The sequence below is a fragment of the Bos taurus genome, chromosome 13 (genome assembly GCF_002263795.3).
Source record: "Bos taurus isolate L1 Dominette 01449 registration number 42190680 breed Hereford chromosome 13, ARS-UCD2.0, whole genome shotgun sequence".
Classification (NCBI taxonomy): Eukaryota; Metazoa; Chordata; class Mammalia; order Artiodactyla; family Bovidae; genus Bos; species Bos taurus.
Genome location: NC_037340.1, coordinates 62,099,703 through 62,123,520, shown reverse-complemented (window position 1 = coordinate 62,123,520; position 23,818 = coordinate 62,099,703). Strand labels below are relative to the sequence as shown.

At 44.1% G+C, this 23,818-nt stretch overlaps 1 protein-coding gene across 3 annotated transcripts in view; it reads left to right on the top strand.

The window, feature by feature from the left end:
- COMMD7 (COMM domain containing 7) overlaps positions 1 to 21,101 on the top strand; it is a 28,183-nt gene extending 7,082 nt beyond the window's left edge. The window contains exons 2-9 of one of the 3 annotated variants that reach the window (NM_001035291.1): positions 4,747 to 4,800; positions 4,898 to 5,000; positions 17,401 to 17,457; positions 17,540 to 17,577; positions 18,009 to 18,099; positions 18,416 to 18,465; positions 19,316 to 19,364; positions 20,354 to 21,101. In NM_001035291.1, the coding sequence (NP_001030368.1) occupies positions 4,747 to 4,800; positions 4,898 to 5,000; positions 17,401 to 17,457; positions 17,540 to 17,577; positions 18,009 to 18,099; positions 18,416 to 18,465; positions 19,316 to 19,364; positions 20,354 to 20,430 (519 nt within the window). In that variant the 3' untranslated portion in view covers positions 20,431 to 21,101. Of the gene's footprint in view, positions 1 to 4,746; positions 4,801 to 4,897; positions 5,001 to 17,400; positions 17,458 to 17,539; positions 17,578 to 18,008; positions 18,100 to 18,415; positions 18,466 to 19,315; positions 19,365 to 19,416; positions 19,610 to 20,353 lie in introns of those variants that run through there. The other 2 variants (XM_005214689.5, XM_005214690.5) reach the window with 2 other exon arrangements.
- Positions 21,102 to 23,818: the final 2,717 nt, after the last annotated feature.

Sequence of the window (23,818 nt, the reverse complement as noted above, 5' to 3'; positions counted from 1 at the left end):
GCTGGAGGCCCTCTCAGCCACCCTGTTTTTTTTTAAGGCCCTAGTGGCATAGGAAACATGGTTGGCCAAAGATGTGACAGTTCCACAGATCTGTAGCAAAAAAAAAATTAAAAGAATAGAGGAAAACTGTTTGAGGACCCATTCTGAAGCTAGTCTTGACTATTCTGTTTTCACTCTGTCAACATTTGTGCAAGACTGATGCCCAATGTCATAAATATCGCAGAAAGAAAAACCCTGGACCAGCAAGGCTAGAGTGTTTCTGTGGAATATCCATGGGGTTCTGGGAAAGCAGAGACTCTAAGATACCATTAGCTGGTGGGAGTGTAGATCCGTGCAACTTCTCTACAAGGCAATTTGGCAACATTTTCTCAGAATTTAAAATTCACATATCTTAGAGAATAAACTAGTGGTTTCCAGAGGGGAGTGGGGAGGGGAGATAGGGATAGAAGGTTAAGAGACACAAACTATTATGTAAAAAATAAATAAGCTATTGTTAGGATGGGCTTCTCTCTTGGCTCAGTGGTAAAGAATCTGCCTGCTAATCCAGGATATACGGGTTCGATCCCTGGGTTGGGAGAATCCCCCAGAGAAGAAAACGGCAAACCACTCCAGTATTCTTGCATGGAAAATCCCATGAACAGAGCAGCCTGGCTGGCTAGTCTATGGGGTTGCAAAAGAGTCAGACACGAATTAGCAACTAAACAACAACAATAATTATAGGGATATAATGTACAATACAGGGAATATAGCCAATATTTTATAATAACTGTAAATGGATATGACCTTTAAAAGTTAGCAATTACTGTGTTGTATACTTGAAACTTACATAATATTTTACATCAACTATACCTCAGTTTTTAAAATGTATATAGGACTTCCCCAGCAGTCCAGTGGTTAAGACTCTGTGCTTCCACTGCAGTGGGCACAGGTTTGATCCCTGATGGGGGAACTAAGATTTCACCTGCCATATGGCATTGCATGGCCAAAAAAAACAATTTTTTTAAAAGCGTATCCTTTCACCTAGAATACATTTTAAGAATACATCTTATAGACATACACATACATATTTCATAAAGAAGTATGTGGGAGGATATTCGTCTCAGCATCATTAACATAAGATCAACACATACACACACTAATGTTCATTTCTAGGGAGCTAAATTATGCTGTCTTAACTGTTGAATGCCATGCGGTTATTAAAAGACCTGGGTGGATTTATATCTGCTGACATGATTGATCTCTAAAGTGTAACTGAGTGGGAAAAAAGGTGAGGTGCAGGGAGTGGATTCAGTATGATCCCATTTCTATTTAAAAGAAACTAAAGAAAAATGAAATGATGGGAAGGCCACAGAGGTGTTCGCATAATTACCTATGGGTAGTGGGACTGAGGTGGGAGGGGGCAGGGAGAGAGTGAGATGTTTTATTTTATATTCTTTTATGCTAGCTGGGTGGGTCTTTTTAAAAACCTTGCATGTATATTACTTTTACATTTCCAAAGACTAGTCTTATATTTTAAAACAGAACACATTTTAGAATAAAATAATACAGAACCTTGCCAGGGGTTTGTGTAAAGTTTATGTGTCATGGAAAAAGGGGCAAATGCATTTGACAGTCATATGTACAGTTTTGGGGGCTTTGAGCCGCAATATGTGCCTGTTGTCTTTTTTGTCTAAATGTTAAAGGTGGATCTAATGGCATAGTGACTTTAACTGTGGCTGTGGTAACTGCTACACATACATACATACATACTAGAGGCTTGTTGAGCTTCTAGTCTGACACTACTGGAGGCTTTGTATGAGCTGATTAGTACTGTTCTGGAAGCTATGTATTATTACCTCTGTCTTTCTGATGGTGACTGAGACACAGTGAGGCTAAGTGACTTGCCCAGGGTCACCTGGATGATCAGAAGAACAGTGTTTCACATCTGGGTCTTTTAAACTCTTGTGTCTTGGTTTCCTTCACTGTGCCACACACACCGTGTCCATCAGGAGAGAACACTGGAAAATAATGATAAATGTCTCAGTCTGTGCGAGTGCCACCCACTGGGTGGCTTGGACAACAGAAATTATTCCTCATAGTTCCAGAGGCTGGAAGTCCAAGATTAGGGTACCCACAGATTCATTTCCTAGTGAAAGCTCTCTTCCTGGCTTGCCTTCTTCACGCGGTGTCTTCATAACGTGGGCCTCACAGAAAGAGCTCTAGGGTGACTTCCTCAGAACTTCCTGGTGCTTACAAGGGCACCGGCCCTATCAGATTAGGGCCCCACCATTATGACCTCTTTAACCTTGTCACCTCTTCACAGGCACTTTCTTCAAATACAGTAGTATTGGGGTTAGGACTTCAACCTATGAATTTTGGGGCACACAGATACTCAGTTCTTAGTAATATAGTACTGATAAAGAGGTTCACATGCACAAAAGAAAAAGTGACTGGCAACCCACTCCAGTCTTCTTGCCTGGAGAGTTCCATAGACAGAGGAGCCTGGCTGGCTACAGTCCATGGAATCACAAAGACTCAGACACGACTGAATGACTATCACTAAGATGATGTACAATAACGTGTTAAAATTTGCTATTCTGTCACATATTCAACAAGATGTTTATTGTGGGGAAGAGAAACCCAGAAAATATGGATAGACAACACAGAAGAAAATAAAAATCACCTAAAATCTTGCCACACAGAAGTAACTGCTTTCAAAACAAGGTAGAGGGACTTACTTCTCTCTTCCCTGGCGGTACCAGTAGTTAAGACTCCATGCTTCCAGTGCATGGGGCTCACCTTCAATCCCTAGTCAGAGAACTAACATCCCACATGCCACATGCAGTGCCCCCCTCAAAAAAAAGTAAGGTAGAGAAAAAGTTCATATAGTATGTTACCATTTATGAGAGTGAAAATGGGAAAAATTATATTATTTGGGTTGATTTATGTTTGAATAATAAATATGTGAAAGTATAAGCAAAAAGAGCGAGTATGTGCGTGCTTAGTCACTCAGACGTGTCTGACTCTTTGTGACCCCATGGACTGTAGCTTGACAGGCTTCTCTGTCCACAGGATTTCCCAGGCAAGAATATTGGAGTGGGTTGCCATTTCCTCCTCCAGGGAATCTTCTTGACCCAGGGATCAAACCCACATCTCTTATGTCTCCTGTATAAAAGGTGGATTCTTTACCACTTGAGCCACCTGGGCCTTACAAAACAAAGGGAAGGAAAAAAAAAAACACTATTTCAGTGATTTTTTTTAGATCTTATTTTGGGGGAGGTGTTAGAAGGTATTTGACCCCTTAAGATTTATGTGTGAACATGTGTGCACACAGTCAGTCTCTCAATATGTATCTTGTAAGCATCCCAACGAAATATGAGTTTTTTAGACAATCGAGTGGTAGGTATAGTTAGATGGACACTGGTGGTGGGTATTGTGAGTATTTGTAACTGGTTTTTTTTTTCTTTTTTACTGAAATATAGTTGACATAGACCATGTTAGTGTCAGGTGAACTACGTAGTGACTTGACATTGCATACATTATGAAATGATCGCCATGCTAAGTCTAGTAACCATCTGTCACTATGCTAACTTTTTACAGTATTATCGACCACATTCCTCATGCTGTGTATTACATCCCTATGGCTAATGTACAAACCTCTTAATCCCCTTAGCCTGTTTCATACCCCACCCCTCTCCCTTCTGTATCTGTGAGTCTATTTTTGTTTTATTTGGTTTTTCAGATTCTATGTATGAGATCATATGGCATTTGTCTTTCTCTGGCTTACTTCACTTAGCATAATACCCTCTAGATCCATCCATGTTGCTGCCAATGGCAAGATTTCATTATTTTCATGGCTGAGTGATATTCCATTGTATGTATGGAGCATATCTTTATCCACTTATCTATTGATAGACACCTAGGTTGCCTCATTATCTCAGCTATTGTGCATAGTGCTGCAGTGAACATTAATGTGCTTCTTTTTTTTTTAATTTTATTTTATTTTTAAACTTTACAAATTGTATTAGTTTTGCCAAATATCAAAAAGAATCCGCCACAGGTATACATGTGTTCCCCATCCTGAACCCTCCTCCCTCCTCCCTCCCCATACCATCCCTCTGGGTTGTCCCAATGCACTAGCCCCAAGCATCCAGTACCGTGCATCGAACCTGGACTGGCAACTCGTTTCATACATGATATTATACATGTTTCAATGCCATTCTCCCAGATCTTCCCACTCTCTCCCTCTGCAACAGAGCATTAATGTGCTTCTATCTTTTCAAATTACAAATGTTTGTAACTCTAAGATAATCAAAACTGATATCAACATCTATGTTCTCTTCACTTCTCTCTTTTTTAAAAAAAGATAAATTGTTTATTTTTTTATTTGGCTTTGCTGAGTCTTTGTTGCCAAGCAGGCTTTTCCCTAGTTGTGATGAACAGTGGCTGCATTCTCTAGCTGCAGTTTGCAGGCTTCTCATTATGGTGGCTTCTCTTGTTCTTGAGAGGGCTTCAGTAGTTGCAGCACGTAGGCTCAGTATTTGGCTCCTGGACTCTAGAGCACAGGCTCAGTAGTTGTGCATGGGCTTGGTTGCTCCATGGCATGTGGGATCTTCTCAGTTCAAGGATCATTTTCAGGCAGACTCTTTTCCACTGAGCCACCATGGAAGCCCCCTCTTCTCTCTTAAGGGGCTGTAGTTGGATGGAATGGGGAAACACTGATCCGGGAGTAGAGTTTTCTGATGTTCTGTGTTCTTCTCTTCACAGCAATTCTCAGCCCTGACTGAAGTGCTCTTCCACTTCCTAACTGAGCCAAAAGAGGTGAAGTATCTTGTGATAAGGAGAGTTCCCAAGGGTGGGTCTGCGGTCCTGAGGTGCTTGAAGTGAAGGCCTGGTTTGTGCTGTCCCCCATCTGCAGGTGGAAAGGTTTCTGGCTCAGCTCTCTGAATTTGCTGCCACCAACCAGATCAGTCTTGGCCCCCTGAGAAGCATCGTGAAGAGCCTCCTCCTGGTTCCAAATGGTGAGTAGCCCCTCCCAGCAGCCGAGGCCAGAGACATTGTTTGAACATTCCCTCAATCCACCGAGTTGGCAGGCGTGCTCTGGGCACTGAGCCAGAGCGCTTGGTAGGGAACCAGACATGGGCGGGACTGCAGTCAAGGCAGGGAAGCCAGGTGAACAGACAGCCATGGGAGAGCATAATTGCAGTCTGCATCCCCACTTCGTTCCCCAGACTTACCTTTCCTCTACATGGTAGGTACAAGATTGAGACTAAGGGTTTATAAACTTTTATAGCAACTTGACAAAGTTTCTCTCTTTTTAAAATATTTATTTATTTATATTTATTTATTTGGCTGCCTTGGGTCCGAGCTGCGGCATGCAGGATCTTCGTTTCGGCACAGACTCATTAGCTGTGGTGCACAGGCTTAGTTGCTATGTGGCACCTGGGATCTTAGTTCCCCGACAGAGGATGGAACCCTCAGTCCCCTGCATTGCAAGGCAGATTCTTAACCACTGAACCATCAGGGGCAGTCCCTTGACAAAGTTTCTTGAATCTACTAATTTTAAAAAATGGGACTTGCATTTTTTTAATGTGGTAGAATATATGTAACATATAATTGACCATTGTAACCATTTGGAGCTTTTTTTTTTTCCCCTAGATCTAAACATTAATCAGTACATGTTTTGTGCCCAGTTTTGGATACATAAATTTTTTTCTAGCAGGGTAGCATGCCTGGAGCTCAACAAAAACCTGAACTAATGAGAGTCTCACAATCTTTTAATGATTTATTAGGGTAATCATAGCATAGAAATTTATCTAAATTAAAAAAATTTTTTGATCCAGTTATTGGATGAGCCTTTAGCTCAGTTATCCTCACCCTTATCCTTGCTAAGACTTTAGTACATATTTTGTAAGAACAAAAACATTTTCTTTCACAACTGCAGCACAGTTATCAAAAGCAGGAAGTTTATACTGATTTAACACTTTTATCTAATCTGTGATGTGTATTCACATTTCACTAAGAGTTATTTGGGGCTTATATTTTGTAAGCTTTTTTTCATTTCATATTTCTAGGAATTAATTTTCATTGTATTGTACAAAAGTATCAGTCCATGGTAGATTGAAAATTTTAAAAATAGGTCTTTTGATGCAGATGGTTTGAGAAGCAGGGTTTGCTTTAGAGCAGTCAGGGAAAGATTCTAGCCAGGAGGGAGGTGATCACAAAGCTTGAGCTTCAGGGTTGTCTGTCGTAACACTGTTTATCACAGAAAAATTAGAAGCAATCCAGTTACCCAGCTGTTGAAAATTGTTGTGATGTGCTGTGATCCAGTTTTGCAGAGGAGTATGGTGGTGGTGCTTGTAGTAAAGAACCTGCCAGTCAGTGCAGGAGATGTAAGAGATGTAGGTTTAACCCCTGGGTTGGGAAGATTCTCTGAAGGAGGACATGGCAGCCCACTCCAGTCTTCTTGCCTGGAGAATCCCATGGACAGAGGAGCGTGGTGGGCTGTAGTCCATAGGGTCACAAAGAGTTGGACACGACTGAAGCGACGTAGTACACACGCATGGTAGTGATCAAGAATTCAGTCTGAGTTAGTAGGAACCAGGTGTGAATCCCAGTCTGACTCTTGATAAGTAGTGTGGCTTTGGTACCCAGTCTCTTTCAATCCCTAGCAATAACCCTCCCCCAGCAGTTGTTCCACTCCCATCTAAGCTTGTTTTGGTGTGTGTGGGGGGTGGTTTTGAAGATTAATTAAGATAATGTAAATAAAATACTGAATAAATATTAATAAATAAATGTCCATCGACTCTATAGACCTGAGTTTGAGCAAGTGCCAGGAGTTGGTGATGGACAGGGAAGCCTGGCATGCTGCAGTCCATGGGTTGCAAAGAGTCGGACATGACTGAGCAACTGAACTGAACTGAAATAAAATGCTTAGCACAGTTTCTCCGCAAAAGGTTCTTATTTTTCATGTTATGTATTAATATTAATTTTTTAACATGTTAAGAAAAATGTAATGATATGGAAAACCTTTCACAATATTCTGTTTAGTTCTGTCTGCCACAGTCCTATTTTTGTGTAAAAAAAAAAAAAGTTAACTGTGGCTCTGTCTGGGTGATAAGACAGCAGGTTATCTTACTTGTTTCAGTTCAGTTCAGTCGCTCAGTTGTGTCCAACTCTTTGCGACCCCATGAATCGCAGCTCGCCAGGCCTCCCTGTCCATCACCATCTCCCAGAGTTCACTCAAACTCACGTCCATCGAGTCGGTGATGCCATCCAGCCATCTCATCCTCTGTCATCCGCCTTTCCTCCTGCCCCCAATCCCTCCTAGCATCAGAGTCTTTTCCAGTGAGTCAATTCTTCGCATGAGGTGGGAGTTTACTTGTTTATTTTTAGCTAAATATTGTCTTAAAAGTTGCTAGAATTAATTTGGCAACTTAATTAAAAGTTAATTTTATTTAAAGAGAGGTGACATTTGAGCCCAGGCTTAAAGAATGAATAAATGTCGACTGGGCTGAGAGGAACAGTATCCCCAGTTTGCATATTTTAAAAATTAGTAATAAGCTGATCTTCCCAATATCTCAGCCTAATGATGCATTAAAAGTTGGGAACATGATTTGTTTGTACCTTCTGGTATATTCTTCATGCAGATCCTTTTCTTTGCCCTGTCTTGTGCTCCTAAGGGTTTGGGGTGTGAATCAGAAGGTCCCTGAGGTTTCCAGCTGTGGAATTTTATGATCCTCTGTTTGTGAGATTCTTGCCTTCTTTGCTCTCATGGCGGGTTAAAAGCATCAGAACCACAAGGCTGGATGAGAATTGCAGTCTTCCCTGGTGGCTCTGATGGTGAAGAATCCGCCTGCAATGTTGGAGACCTGGGTTCGATCCCTAGGTTGGGAAGATCCCCTGGAGGAGGGAAAGGCTACCCACTCCAGTATTCTGGCCTGGAGAATTCCATGGACAGAGAGTCACAAAGAGTCAGACACAACTGAGCGACTTTCACTTTCACTTAACACAAGAATTAATTTTCATTGCAAACTTAAAACTGCAGAACTCTGGACAGTCAAAAGGGAAATTTCTTTTTTAACCCTCATCCGACTCTTGTCTCTAGAAATAATCGTGGTATAATTTTGGCATGTATCCTTTTCTATTTTTATGTACACCGACAGACAGAGCCATATACATTCATATCGTTTTGTTTTTCATCAGTGGCAATAAACCACAGAATTGCTCTGTGGCTTGCATTTTTCCATACCTAGTACATCATGAAGATTTCCCCACATCAGCTTCATTCTTCTGGTAATTGCAGTGGACTTTGAACTGAATTAATCTTCTTTTACTTAATCCATTTCCTGTTGCTGGACATTTTAGTTCTGATCCTTCACTCTTAGAAAGTGTACCGTACCACAGTGAACATCCTTAGGAAATCTGTGTATTTAGTGTGTGTGAGCATTTCTGTAGGACAGGTGTCCAGCTTATAGAACCAGGAGTTTTTATCCTCTTTATTCTCATTGTCCAGCCTACACCTGTGGGAATGAGGAAACCTGGGAGCTATTGTGGGCACTGATTTTTCAGGAGACCTCTGTCTGTCGTCCCTGCCTCCGTTCTTCCCGGTCTTTGTCATCTCTGCACCCTGCCCCCATTCAGTCCTGCCAGACTGCCTTAGTTCTGCTCAGTCCTGCGCTCTAGCCCCAGTACTACCTCTGCAGTGTCTTCCCAAACCATCTCAATCCATGGTGACCTCCCCTTCCGCTCCGCAACTGAGATAGGTTCTTTTATCTGCAGCCCTTTTTGGAGCATAATGATTTAGTCTTCTGTTGATCATGCTGTTTTGTATGTATCTATCTCGTGGTCCTAACAGATAGTTCCTTGAAGTCCTGGGCGGGTCTGTACTACTTTCCTAAGCCACAGTTACAAGTGAAATGATGACATAGAACAAGAGCTTTTGATTCATGCTGGGTGACTTGAGCTGAACTTGGGAGATCCTGTGACCCTCCCAGGGGATGTTGGGTGTATATTCTTCAAGCAGGATTGATGAGCAGTGTTTATAGCAGACCGTTTTCTGTAGGTCCAGAGAACACAGGTGTGCTGAGTTCCAGGGACGGGCTTTGCAAGCTCACCTGGATTTGAGTCTTGGGCATATCACTTTAGGTAGCTATTTGGCCTTGGACAAATCAGCCTCTTGGGGCCTCAGTTTCTATCTGAAAAACGGAGTAGTAAGAGCAGTTTATGGTGATGCTTTAGGAATAAATGAGTTAGTATCCATAAAGCATGGATATACCATGCTTTTTGGATGTTCAGCATCCAAATACCATGCCTGCTGAACTTTACATGGTTTGTTTATTTATTCTTGGCTGTGCTGCATCTTCATTGCTGTATAAGTTTTCTCTAGTTGGGGTGAGCAGGGGCTACCCCCTACTTGTGGCATAAGGGTTTCTCACTGTCGTGGCTTCTGTGGTTTTGGAGCACAGGCTCAAGGCGCACAGGCTTCAGTAGTTTCAGCACCCAGGCTAAGTAGCTATGGTTCCCGGCTCTAGAGCACAGGCTTAATAGTTGTGGCTCACAGGCTTAGTTGCTCCACAGCATGTGGGATCTTCCCGGACCAGGGATGAAACTGGTGTCTCCTGCACTGACAGGCAAATTCTTTACCACTGAGCCACCAGGAAAGCCCTACATTGTTTATTGATAGTTCAGTTAGTTTCTCTTATGTGCCTCGATGTCAAATCATCAGATAAAACACCCCTTCCCTCAATGGAGAGGATATGAATTCTCTTGATTGTTTAATTCAGTTCAGTTCGGTTCATTTAGGCAGTCACGTCCAACTCTTTGCAACCCCATGGACTGCAGCACACCAGACTTCCTTGTCCATCACCAACTCCTGGAGCTTGCTCAAACTCATGCCCTTCCAATTGGTGATGTCATGCCTCAAAGCTTTTCAAGCTTTTCAAGTTCTAGAGTTGAAGTCTCAGGTTTGCTGAACTCCTCAGTAGCTCTCAACAATTTCTGTTTGTTTTACTCTTTTTTTTTGTTCTCATGCAATCTGACTTTTCCCTTCCTACAGAGTTCAAGAGTTCTGCATTTCTTCCAGAGCATCTGCTAATCATCTGAGGTAGCTTGTAAGTCTCTTGGCCTCTTCCTCATCCCTTGGCCTGATGAGGGATTATCTTTTCAGTCCCAAAGGCTGCCATCCCAGAACAAATTCCCAGCCCTTCATGCCTTGTTATGGCAGCAGCCTCTCCATTTCTGTTCTCCCATCCAGATTCTAGTTTGCCCTGGAACACAGAACGACTTGGACCCTGCTGCTCCTCTCAACTGTTTACTTTGCCTAATGGACTCTGTAGTCCTTAACTTGGCCATCAAGGCCTTCCCCTGTCTAGTCTGAAAGTGCCCTCATTGCCTTATCCTTCCTTCATCCTGGTATGGCTTGTTGGAGTTCAAGGGACCCCAAAGACCTTCTAGATCAGTCTTCCCCAAATTGGTGTTTTCATCCAGAAAAGACTTCAGTGGCCAGGCAGGGTCATAAAGTTCTGTCCCTGCACCTCCCAGCCTTGGAATCTTGGAGATTCACACACACATTAACATACCTCAATCTCTGAAAAGCCCTGCAGTAAACTGGTTGACCTGCTTAACCAGTATCTGCGAAACAGTTAACCCTGGAACTCTTCTTTTTGGGGGCAGGAGTAAGTGCACAGGGGGAGGGTTAAGTAAAAGCTTTGTAAAGCGCTGATCTAGTCTGATCTTTGTCTTGGAGATAAAGAAACAGAGCCCAGAGAGGGGAAGTGACTTGCTTTAGATCTTATAGACGAAAAGCTGTTGCTGCACCCTCCTTGATTAGCTCAAAGCTTGTGGGTTTGTTGTTTTTTTTTTAATATTTTTCTTTTACTATTAAGTATGTAATTCTTAAAAGCTCCTGAGGGCTTCCCTCGTGGCTCAATGGTAAAGAATCCACCTGACAATGCAGGAGACATGGGTTCGATTCCTGGTTTGGGAAGATCCCACATGCAGCGGAGCAACTAAGCCTGTGCCCATCACTATTGAGCCTGGGCTTTAGAACCTGGTAACTGCTGCTACTGAGCTCATGTGCCACAACTACTGAAGCCATGTGCCTTAGAGTGCATGCTCTGCAGCAAGAGAAGCCACCGCAATGAGAAGCCCAAGCACTGCAACTAGAAAGAGTATTCCCTGCTTGCTGCAACTAGAGAAAAGCCCTCACAGCAACAAAGACCCAGCACAACTAAAATAAATAAATAAAAATAAGTCCATGAAGAATTGTTCTCTTAAAAAAAAAAAAACTTGATTTCAACCTTTATCAACTCATGTCCAGATTGCTTCACCTGTGCCCCACCTACTTCAACCCATTGCTCTCCAAACTGGATTATTTTTAAACAAATCTCAGACATCATATCATTTCATTCAATTCCTAGTTATATATCTCTAAAACATAAAGGACTTTCTCTTCCTTATCAAACCACTATGCAATGATCATATCTAAAATTAAACTACAAAGTCAGAGTTCAAACTTCCCCATTGTCTCATCCATTTTGTTTGTAAGTGTTCTCATTAAGATCCAGATAAGGCCCCACCTTGCATTTGGTTCCTGCACGGCCCTTGTATGCTTACTTCACAGCTCTGAGACCTTGAGCCAAGTCGGGTAACCACTCTGAGAATCAGTTTCTTCAGGAATAAAATGGAGCTAATTAATACTAGTAGCTCATACTTTGTTTCAAGAGTGGAGAAAGATGGCGATCCAAGGTTAAATTTGGCACTTTCAGCACAGGGGTCCCGTTCAGTCTGTGGTCAGGGAGCTAAGATCCCACAAGCCATGCAGTGCAGCCAAAAAAATAAAAATAATTTTTAAAGAATTTCTTTTTAAAATATGGAGAAAGATAATAAATGTAAAGTGCTTGCTTCAATAGTAAGTGGTAGTAGCTACAGTGCTGTTAGTATTGATAGTCATTATCATGAGTTGTCACCTAGAAAAGATTACAGATAACTTTGCAGTAGGGATATAATTTAAGCTGGTTTTTACTTTAATATCTGGCCCTTGTGGGTACCCAGTAACTGGTTGTTATTTATTCACTTATTTATTTGGCTACGTCAGGTCTTAGTTTCATCATGCAAGCAGATTTTCTTGTGGTGCGCAGGCTTATTTGCTCCTCAACATGTGGAATCTTCCCTGACCAGGGATCAAACCCATGTCCCCTGCATTGCAGGAGGATTCTTAACCACTGGACCACCAGGGAAATCTCCACTGGTTGGTGGGTTTTGTTTTTGTTTAAAAAAAAAGCAATAACTTCCTTTCCACACTTAAAGGAGTCTGTCTGGCTGGGCCAAAAAAGGAATAATCAGCATTGAACAATAATCACAAATGGTATTTAATCAAATGCTGGACTAAGTTCCCTGGGGGTTCCCAACCTTACCCTGCTCTATTTCCTATGTGGCACTTTTCAGTAATCCCCTACATGGAATAATACTCCATATAATAGAATCCACTGCAATGCAAGAGGCCTGGGCTCGATCCCTGGGTTGGGAAGAGTCCCTGGAGAAGGGCATGGCAACCCACTCCCGTATTCTTGCCTGGAGAATCCCATGGACAGAGGAGCCCAGTGAGGTATAGACCAGGGGATCGCGAAGAATCGGACGTGACTGAGCGACTAACACTTTCACTATAGGACTTACCTACTTGTTACATTATTGTTATAATGTATTATATATGTTATATTGTTATATCTCAAAAGATTGTGAGCCTCAGGAGGATAGAGACTGTTGCCTGTTCAGTTTTTGATGCCTTCCAACATCCAGCTCAGTGCTGGCACATGGCAGTCTCAGGACATCTGTATACAGTGACTGTGACCTCTATTTGCACGGGAACCTTGCAGGGGTGGGTTCAGCTGATGAGCCTTCAGGGTCAGTAATCACTGAGTGAATGGGGCTCACATGCTCTCCCATCTGATTCACCAAGGTTTAGTTCTGTTCCTTGGACTTCCCTTACTTCTTTGAATAAACTTAGGAAGGTTTTGGCTAGAAGAGTAGTGTTTGCTAACTTTCCAGCCGTTTCCTGAAACCCTCTGCTTGTCACCCACGCTATTTGATGGCAGTGGGGGTTTGCCTAAGGCAACTGTTCCAATGAAAAGTGGAGCTCAAGGACTTATAAACCATCCCAGATGGTTATCTGTATTTAAAGGACATTCTCAGATTTACCCTAGTGACATCTTCTAGTGACTGCAGCCCTGGAGTTCAGATTTCTCTGACTGACGTGGGGTCAAGGCTGCAGCCCTGTCTTGTGCTTACAAGACAGAGGAATCACCAAAGGAAAAAGCTGAAAAAGAAGCTAAGGGCTTGAGGCCTAACATGATGCAAATATGTGTATTTCTTTTTTTTAAGATCATGTTTTTTTTTGTTTTTTTAAAAAACATTTATTCATCTATTTGGCTGCCCTGGGTTGTAGTTGCAGCATGCAAACTCTTAGTTGAGACGTTGGATCTAGTTCCCTGACCAAGGTTTGAATCCAGGGCCGCTGCATTGGGAGTGTGAGTCTTAGCCACTGGACCACCTGGGAAGTCCCTCTCTGTATGTTTCTAAAGTATGGCTCCTGCCTGCCTCAGGTAGTGAGGTTCCATCAGGACAGAGAGCTTGCTTCGGCCCCTGCAGCACGGTAGCCTCAGTTGTCAGTTACTGTCCAGTTGTGGCCTGGTCTTACTCCCCGACAGCATCTCAGAATGACCTGGAATGGAAAGAGCCTGAATTGGGGGGCCAACTGCCCCATAAGCTACTTTCTCTGCTACTTGCCTGCTGTGTGGCCCTGGGCAATACATTTAACCTTTTTTCCTGGGAGGGAGGGTTTTTTTTTTTTAATTATAGAAAAGCACAGGAAAGCACACAAAAATGACTCACAATTTTACTGCCTTCCTATTAAGAAAGAACATGCAGCTAGGATGTTTTTAAATGACACCAAGAAAGAAAAGTCCCACCCAGTCCCTTTCCTCAAAGGGATCCTCTGTTTTGTGGATATGTTCACCAAAAATGTACCTCACATCTCTCAATTTAGCCATAAGATAAGCATGTAATTAAAGCTATATGCAGAGTACATCATGAGAAACGCTGGACTAGAAGAAACACAAGCCGGAATCAAGATTGCCGGGAGAAATATCAATAACCTCAGATATGCAGATGACACCACCCTTATGGCAGAAAGTGAAGAGGAACTAAAAAGCCTCTTGATGAAGGTGAAAGTGGAGAGTGAAAAAGTTGGCTTAAAGCTCAACATTCAGAAAACGAAGATCATGGCATCCGGTCCCATCACTTCATGGCAAATAGATGGGGAAACAGTGGAAACAGTGTCAGACTTTATTTTTCTGGGCTCCAAAATCACTGCAGATGGTGACTGCAGCCATGAAATTAAAAGACGCCTACTCCTTGGAAGGAAAGTGATGACCAACCTAGATAGCATATTCAAAAGCAGAGACATTGCTTTGCCAACAAAGGTTCATCTAGTCAAGGCTATGGTATTTCCAGTGGTCATGTGTGGATATGAGAGTTGGACTGTGAAGAAGGCTGAGTGCCAAAGAATTGGTGCTTTTGAACTGTGGTGTTGGAGAAGACTGTTGAGAGTCCCTTGGACTGCAAGGAGATCCAACCAGTCCATTCTAAAGGAGATCAGCCCTGGGATTTCTTTGGAAGGAATGATGCTAAAGCTGAAACTCCAGTACTTTGGCCACCTCATGCGAAGAGTTGACTCATTGGAAAAGACTCTGATGCTGGGAGGGATTGGGGGCAAGAGGAGAAGGGGACAACAGAGGATGAGATGGCTGGATGGCATCACTGACCTGATGGACATAAGTCTGAGTGAACTCCGGGAGTTGGTGATGGACAGGGAGGCCTGGCGTGCTGCGATTCATGGGGTCTCAAAGAGTCGGACACGACTGCGCGACTCATCTCTCTCTGAAAGCTATAAGAATAGATAATATACCCTTCTTTATTTATGCAAAAGGGACCACATTAAGCAGACTGTTCATACCTTTTCTTTTCTTTTAATTATATTTTGCAAATAGGCAGGTCAGGAGCTACCTTATTTTTAAAGGCTGTATAGCATTCCGTTGTACGGATTCTTTGATTCATCATGTGTTTAATGAATTGAGGGCCAACAAGCGAACAGTGCCTGGCTTTTTTTTTTAGTTACTTGGGACACAGCAGTGGGCAAAACCAACCAAGTCCTTGTTCTCAACAAACTGACTTTTGTGAGAAAATTGGCAATAAATACGTAGCATGAAGTTGGATAGTTATAAATTGCCAGTGCAGAAAAGGACACTTGAAGATTGATCAGGGACCCTTTCAGAGGAGGTGCAATTCAAGCCCATTCCTGAGGAAAGTGAGGAGTGAGCATGTGCCGATTTGAGGAAACGTGTTTCCTGCAGGAGCAACTGCAGGGGTGAAGGCATGGAGGTAGGAACCTGCCTAGTAAATAATGGGAAAAACTGAGTAAGCGAGGGAGAGAGCAGAGGGTTCTGCAGAAGTTCAGATCCACAGGGCATTGTGAGAACTTCGGGCTTTACAATGAGTGGAACAGGAGCTATTCGAGGGTTTTGAGCAGAGAGGAGACACGGTCTGACTTAAGTTTTAACAAAATTACCTTGGCGCCCAGGCTGCTTGTGTGGACACACCAAAATCAGTGTACCGTTTCTGAGTTTCCGTCTCTCCTGCCCACACTGCTAAAGAGCTTCCCTCGCAGATCTCAGTGTATGGGGGGGGGCAGAGCTGTAGGTGAGCTCTTAGCAGTGCAGTTGTCGACTCTGGATTTGTCAAATCCTCTCCCCACAAAGCTTAACCTTTCTCATCTTTAATTTCCTGGTAAATTAAAAGTTACAATGGTATTCTCCACCTCGGAGTATTTGGGGATCTTCAGATGGAATGTTGGATTTGAACTGGATATAAACTAAGGAGCGGCACGCCAAGAGTTGATTGGAGTGACTGGACTAACAGCCTTCTTGGAGAGCTTTTATGGCCAAGGTTTCCTGGGGTCTTGCCTTTTTTTTATTTCCCTGTGGCTTCCTTGCTCAGTCTGATTTTGGAGATAAAAGGTTTCCTCCCTTTGTTGACACCGTTGATTTTGCAGAGGACAACAGCCCTTCAGATTGTTTTTCTGGAGTGGGATGGGGGTGGGGGCTCGGGTTTAGGGTGTTACTTCAGGGCCCTCCCTGGACCATGGTGGACAACTTCTTATACTTTGATTAGTCATCTTCTGAAGGACTAAAATGTGGAAAATTTTCAAGGTGACTGGAGGGTGTAGCCTGCAGGTTAAATGTTGAGAAGCCCGGATTGCTGGGAGCACTTTATTTTCAGAAATGGGAGCCTGTGAGCGGAACAAAGGAGGGGGGTGCAGGGCAAGAGTAGGAGGGTGGGGTTTCCCAGGGCTCCTAAGGGGAGGGGCTTGACAGCCCCTCCGCAAGCCACTTGGCAACTGTAGAGGCTGAACTGCTTAGTCCATCTGCGTTTGCTTCCGGAGGGCTGACCTTCTGGGGCAGGCTGTCCCGTGTGGAGACAAGAATGCTCTGTAATCCGCCCTAACCGGTGCTGTGACCACTGGGCCTGCGTGGCTCCTGAGCACTTGGAACAGCTGGTGCAGCTGAGGAACAGAACACTACATTTCCTTTCATTTTAGTTCATTAACAGTTAAAGAAAGGAATTCCCTGGAGATCCAGTGGTTAGGACTTGGCACTTTCACTAACGAGGGCCTGGGTTCCATCCCTGGTCAGGGAACTAAAATCCCACAAGCCACGTGGCAAGGCCAAAAAAGAAAAAGTTAAAGAGCCTCATGTGTTTGGTGGTTACAGATGGCACAGTGGCAGCTTTGGGCTGTTACCCCTGTGCCCGCCTGACCTTGAACTCCCCCACTTGGCTCCAGGAGTCTTGGCCTTATTTCCTCAGATGAGTCACCCCCTCCCCAAGTCCAGACAGTCTTTTCTTTTGTCTGTAACTTCATCTATACTTTCTGGAGGGGCCAATGCTTGTGTGGCACCTAAAGTGAAGTGAAATTTGCTCAGTTGTGTCAGACTCTTGGCGATCCCATGGACTGTAGCCCGCCAGGCTCCTCTGTCCATGGAATTCTCCAGGCAAGAATCCTGGAGTGGGTTGCCATGCCCTTCTCCAGGGATCCTCCCGACCCAGGAATTGAACCCAGGTCTTCCACATTGCAGGCAGATTCTTTGCCGTTGGAGCTGCTCAGGAATCTGCCAAAAAATGCCGCCTAGAACGTGCTGCCTTGTTCCCCTCATCTCCTTCCTGCCTGGCTGCACCGAGATCACGCCTAGTGAGCTGAGTCTGTGCGTTCCCTTTGTCGTCCCTGCCACTTAAGTTGTGCCCATTGAATACTTCCTGCCAGCGGATTGATTGATTTGCCCTTTCTGACTGATTTTTCTCTTCTCCCAGGTGCCTTGAAGAAGGGTCTCACAGCCGAGCAGGTCCGGGCCGACTTCATGACTCTGGGTAGGTGGCCACCCCAGGTTCCTCAGGTGACAGGCCCTGTGGCCCTTCCCCGTGGTCATGTCTGCCTTCTGTTCTCTTCCAGGTCTCAGTGAGGAGAAAGCCATCTACTTTTCTGAAAAGGTATCAGAATCCCTCTTAATCAAAGTGAATTAAGATTGTTTGCTTTTATTTCCTGAAAACATACAAATGGAAAACGACCAAGGAAAAACCATCAATCATCTTATGTCATTTCCCAGCTTACAGTTTTCACTCGGTTTCATGCAGATGACATACATGCCTGAAAACACTACTTAGTGCACCTAATATTTTCCCTCTGATTTGACTAAATATAAATATCATACAGTTTTTGTTCCAACCTGGATTAAATCTTGGAATAAAGGAAGATTCCCGCTGCCCCTCTCGACCTGGATCTGTGCACACAGGCCGAGCCCGTGCCTCTGCACTCTGCCCACTGTCTGTGTAAAGACTAAACGTTGCATTGGGGGCGGAATAAAGAGGGTTTTTTCTTTTCTTTCCATTGTGATGACTTTGGCTTTCTGCTTTTGTTCCAGTGGAAGCAGAACGCCCCCACCCTTGCTCGATGGGCCGTAGGTCAGACTCTGATGATTAACCAGCTTGTAGATATGGAATGGAAATTTGGAGGTAACCAGTTAGAGCCAGTCCTGGGTCACTTGGATGATGCAGGGTTGGGTGGCAGAGGCTCTCAGATGACTTCAATGGAGAAGCGGGATCCTTGGTCCCCTAAGATTGTTGGGTCCAGCAGCTGCTTCCCTGTGTCACTGTCCACATTCAGCAGCTCTTTCTACCCACGGCTGTCCGTGAGTTCACTTCCTGAAAAGCACATTCTCCTGTCTTCATCCTGGCCCCCACATGGCTCCTGCTTTAAAACTTACAAGATTGGGCTCTTCAGAGTTAGTCCTCAACCAGTCACTTACTATTTTTTTCTTTTGTGTCACAGTGACGTCTGGGAGCAGCGAACTGGAAAAAGTAGGAAGTATTTTTTTACAAGTAAGTCTTTTTCTGATCTCTGAAAATTGGGAGATTTTTGACTTGGTTATAAAGTATTACATCTACATTTTACAATGAAAAGTGAAAGTGAAGTCGCTCAGTAGTGTCCGACTCTTTGCGACCCTGTGGACTGTAGCCCACCAGACTCCTCCATCCATGGGATTCTCCAGGCAATAATACTGGAGTGGGTTGCCATTTCCTTCTCCAGGAGATCTTCCCAACCCAGAGATCGAACCCAGGTCTCCCACATTGCAGGCAGATGCTTTAACCTCTGAGCTACCAGGGAAGCGCTCACATTCTACAATATTCTAATGCAGTTACTCACTCAGTCGTGTCCAACTCTTTGCGACCCCATGGACTGTAGCCCACCAGGCTCCTTTATCCTTGGGATTTCCCAGGCAAGAATACTAGAGTGGGTTGCCATTCCCTCCTCCAGGGGATCTTCCCCACCTGGGGATTGAACCTGGGTCTCCTGCATTGCAGGCAGATTCTTTACCATCTAAGCCATCAAATCTACCTTGGGTTTCTTTACTATCCAGTTAAACCAATGTTCCACTGAAGTGCCTTGTGTATTTCAGAGCAATGTGGTCAGCCAAAGATGTGGTTACTAACATGCTTACTTTCAGATGAATAAGATCTGGATATCGTTCTTCAAAGTTTTGATTGTTCCTGTCATCATGGGAATTGTTAGAAGTTTTGGTGTTGGACAATCTAGACAGCTCTCAAGTAACTCTCAAGACACTGGATGGTTTAATGTTTCTGTGAAAGTTCAGGTTTCAGGAATTTCAATGCCCAATTGTCATCGTTTTAATTTAAATATTTTATTTCTTTTTTTCCTTTTTTGGCTCAGTTAAAGTTGGTGGTTAAGAAAGGAAATCAAACTGAAAATGTATACATAGGTGAGTCCAGATTCCCATTTGAATCCTTCCACTTTTTCCATGTTTTCTTTAGTCCTTAGGCTCCTGAGTGTGTGTTACTCGCTCAGTCATGCCCGACTCTTTGCAACCCCATGAACCGCAGTGCACCCGGCTCCTGTGTCCATGAGATTGTCCAGGCAAGGATACTGGAATGGGTTGCCATTTCCTTCTCCTTAGGCTCCTGAAGCCCACCACTGATCATTTTTCCATAAAAAAAGTCATAATTAGACTGTGGAATCTCCATTTTTCCACCTTTGCTCTCCTAAATGATAAGCCATTAGCAAGTTGGAGACCCCATAGTCAATGAACTTTTTGCTAAAGGGAAAGTGTGGGGTAGGAAAGTCACTCAGTTGTGTCTGACTCTTTGCGACCCCTGAACTATACAGTCCACGGAATTCTCCAGGCCAGAATACTGGAGTGGGTAGCCTTTCCCTTCTCCAGGGGATCTTCCCAACCCAGGGATCGAACCCAGGTGTCCCGCATTGCAGGAGGATTCTTTACCAGCTGAGCCACAAGGGACGCCCAAGAATACTGGAGTGGGTAGCCTATCCCTTCTCCAGCAGGCCTTCTGACCCAGGAATCAAACTGGGGTCTCCTGCATTGCAGGCAGATTCTTTTCAAACTGAGCTATCAGGGAAGCTTGGGGTAGGAACGGTGAATATCTAAGAGCAAGAAGCTCTGGGGCTATGGGAATCACATCAGCTGTCCTGAATGGCACTCTTTTCATCCCTTTGTGTTGGGGAGTTAATGCCATTTAAAATCCCCCCTCCACTTTTTTTTTTTTTTAAATGGAGCTGAGAACTTTCTGTGTTCAAGGCTTCAGTTCTTTATTATGATCAATTACCCATCCAGAACTGCTTAGAGGTATTAAGTCAAAAAATAAAAAGGAAGTCGCTGGGTGGAAATTCATTTTCTTGGGTGATTCTGTGGAGTTGGAAACATTTACCTGAAGCCGCGTTTTCTCTCCCCAGAATTAACCTTGCCTCAGTTCTACAGCTTCCTGCACGAGATGGAGCGAGTCAGAACCAGCATGGAGTGTTTCAGCTGATTTCTGTCCCTGCCTTGCATCTCCACCCCCACCCCCCACCCCCTCCTCCTCTTTCCCGGTGACCCACTCTGAGAGGCTGCTGGGCTCCCAGGCCTGTGGCCTCTCCTCTGGGCCTGCCTGCCTCTTGGGAGCCCGTGTGCAAAGTTTCTGAAAAACAAAGGATTAAGTACTGAAGGAGCCCGGACATGATGACCCTGAAGAGTCTTCATGAGGCACCCTCCACCACATATCTCCCAGGTCACTGTTTAGATATTCAGAAAGGTGATTGCATCTCAGATGCAGGGGAGGAAGTAAGTCAAGTCACCTCCCCTTCAAAGCTCCAGAGTACACAAATGGTCTGTTGCTCAAGATACCAACACTGATGACCTTCCCCACAAGACAGCAAGGGCTTGTTTATGACTAAGGAAGAGGTGGATTTCATGAATGACCCAAAGGAAGCTCCCAGCAGAGTTCCTACAGTTTGTGGTGGTGGGGCCTTGCTGATCGGTCTTTAGTGGACACCTGTGTAAAAGTATGGGCTGGGTCTGCTCTGAAAAAAAAAAAACAGGCTTCACTTCAGGTTTTGCCCCGTTGTGGGTAATGAGGCGGACCTTTTGAGGTTATTTCAGCTTGTTTTGGTTCAAGCTGACCTTCTGTGGTGGTTAGCTGAAGAATAAAGATTCTGAAGAACAGGTCTGCATCCGGTTGTCTCTGTGCGTGAATTAAAGAGTCATTTGCCTTGCAGAGAACTAGTGCTCTCATCTTCAAAAATTATCTTCCTGGTTTTAGTGAGGGCCCTGGGGCTTCAATGAAATTCGCTGTAGTCCCAAGTGGGTGTTTGTAAGAGCAGTTCAGGGGAGACTCAGGTCAAAAATATGAAAAGTGGAGTAGATGAATACTTTGTGTTCAGATAACTTTAGTACCAACCTGGCATGTGACTTCTCCTCCTACCTCTCCCCTCCGCCTCAGAAATTTTTTAAAGTCCTGAATGGATAATACATGCCCATGATTCGAAAAATACAGTGTAAAGTAATTCCTTCTGCTGCCCACTTCCCACTTAGCTAGTTCCCCTCCCTGTAGAGAAGTCCTGTCTTTAGTTTATTCTGTGATCATGCATTTGCAAATATATAGGCACAGAATTTGACTTTTCTTCCCACACAAATGGTAGCATCCTATATACACAGCATCCTGCATCTTGCTCTTTCCCACCTCATTTGGAAATCACATCAGAACAAAGAGAGTAGCCTCATTCTTTGTAACAAATGGATGGTTTATTTAACCGCTTTCCTGCTGATGGGTATTTAGGTGCTTTCCATTCTTCTCTTATGAATGATGCTACAACTGAATTTTTAAAAAACATTTATTTTTGTTTTACTTGTTTGGCTGCGCCAGGTCTTAATTGTGGCACTCAGGATCTTTTGCGGCATGTGGGGTCTATTGATAGTTCCCTGAAACCAGGGGTCACATCTGGGTCTCCTGCATTGGGATTGAGGATCTCAGCCACTGGACCACCAAGGAAATCCCCTGGATATTTTTTCTAATATATATAATACCATTTTACACGAGGGGAAGTGTATTTATAAGGTAAACGTGAAAGTGAAAGTTGCTCAGTCTCGTCCGACTCTTTGCGACCCCTTGGACTATACAGTCCATGGAATTCTCTAGGTCAGAATACTGGAGTGAGTAAGCGTTCCCTTCTCCAGGGAATCTTCCAACCTGGTGATTGAACCCAGGTCTCCCACATTGCAGGTGGATTCTTTACCAACTAAGCCACCAACATATGGATGTAGAATTGCTGGGTCAGTTTATCAATGAATATGTTCATTTATCAAAGAATGTAGAAAGAGTAAAGCAAAAAGCCCCTCTGCCTGGTTTCCCATTACTCGGTTACCCCACTGCCCTCCTCCAACAGGTAACCCTGCTGTTAGTTTCTTAGCTATCCTTCCAGAGTTCCCCACACACACACATGTAAGCAATAGGACTTTTAGTATTTTTGTTGCTTGCATACTGTACACATTATTCTTAATATATCTTGGAGATCTTCCCATGTCAGTACATAAATAGACTGCATCGTTTTCTGTGACTACAGCATATTCTGATATGTGGATGGGTTATAACCAGCATTTGCTATTTTGATAAATAGTGCAGGTATTAGTGTTCTCCAGAGAGCAGAACCAGCTGTGTGTGTGTGAGAGAGAGAGAGAGAGAAAGAGAAGGAGGGGATTGATTTGTTTTAATAATCGGTTCACAGGATTATGGAGGTTTGGTAAATCCAAAATCTGTAGGGTAGGCTGGCTGGCTCGAGACCCAGGGATGAGTTGCAGATCCAGTGCAGAGGCAGTCTGCTGACAGAATTCCTTCTTGCTGGGAGGAGGCATGGGAGTCAGTCTCTGGGCTAATAAAACCTTCAACTGATTAGATGAGGCCCACCCACATTACGCAGGGGAATCTACTTTACTCTGATTTTAAATCCACAAACTTAAATGTTAATCTCATCCCCAAGACACCTTTATAGAAACATCCAGAATAATGTTTGGCCAAATATCTGGGCACAGTGGCTCAGCCAAGTTAACACACACACGAAACCATCACAGTGCCAAACTCACCTCTTCAGTATGTGTGTGAGTCGCTCAGTCATGTCCGACTCTTTGCAACCCTATGAACTGTATGTATCCTGCCAGGTTCTTCTGTCCATGGAATTCTCCAGGCAAGAATGCTGGAGTGGTCTGCCATTCCCTTCTCCAGGGGATCTTCCTGACCCAGGGATTGAACCCAGGTCTCCCGCGATGTAGGCAGATTCTTTACAGCTGAACTACCAGGGAAGCCCTGTTTCAGTCTACGGAAGATCACTGCCCACAGGTCCCAAAGAAGAGCAAGTCAGTGCCTTTGAACAGAACTTACAAATGTGTCCATGAGGTTTCGTGTGCCTGACACTATAGGAATCTCATATAAAAAGAATTCACAGAATGTCAGAACAGGAAGTTACCTAAAGTGCAATCGAATTAAATCCATTCGTATTACAGAAGGGGAAACAGACTAGAGAGCGAAATTGGTTGTTGGCCAGTGGTCTGGGCTGCCCTGTGAACCATGGGGTCTGCCTGGTTTAGAAACAGCAGAATCCTGAGAGACCCAAGACGATCAGCCCAGCAAACTACCCAGGGCTGGTTTGCATTAGATGCTCTGTGAGACCTGACCCTGGCTCCACTGGGTGGATTCTGACCAAGGGGTTCCTGGCCCTGTCCAGTTCAGGCTCTCCTGCCCACCTGCACCACTGCAGTGGCTTCCTGTTGGCTCCACCCCAGTTCTCAGCTTTCCAGCTTCTGTAGCCTGGCCTGTCCCTGCGTGAGCATTCTCCTAGGCAAGACTCATGTCAACCAACAGATCCAAAGGCTCATGGCTCTGCCGGGGT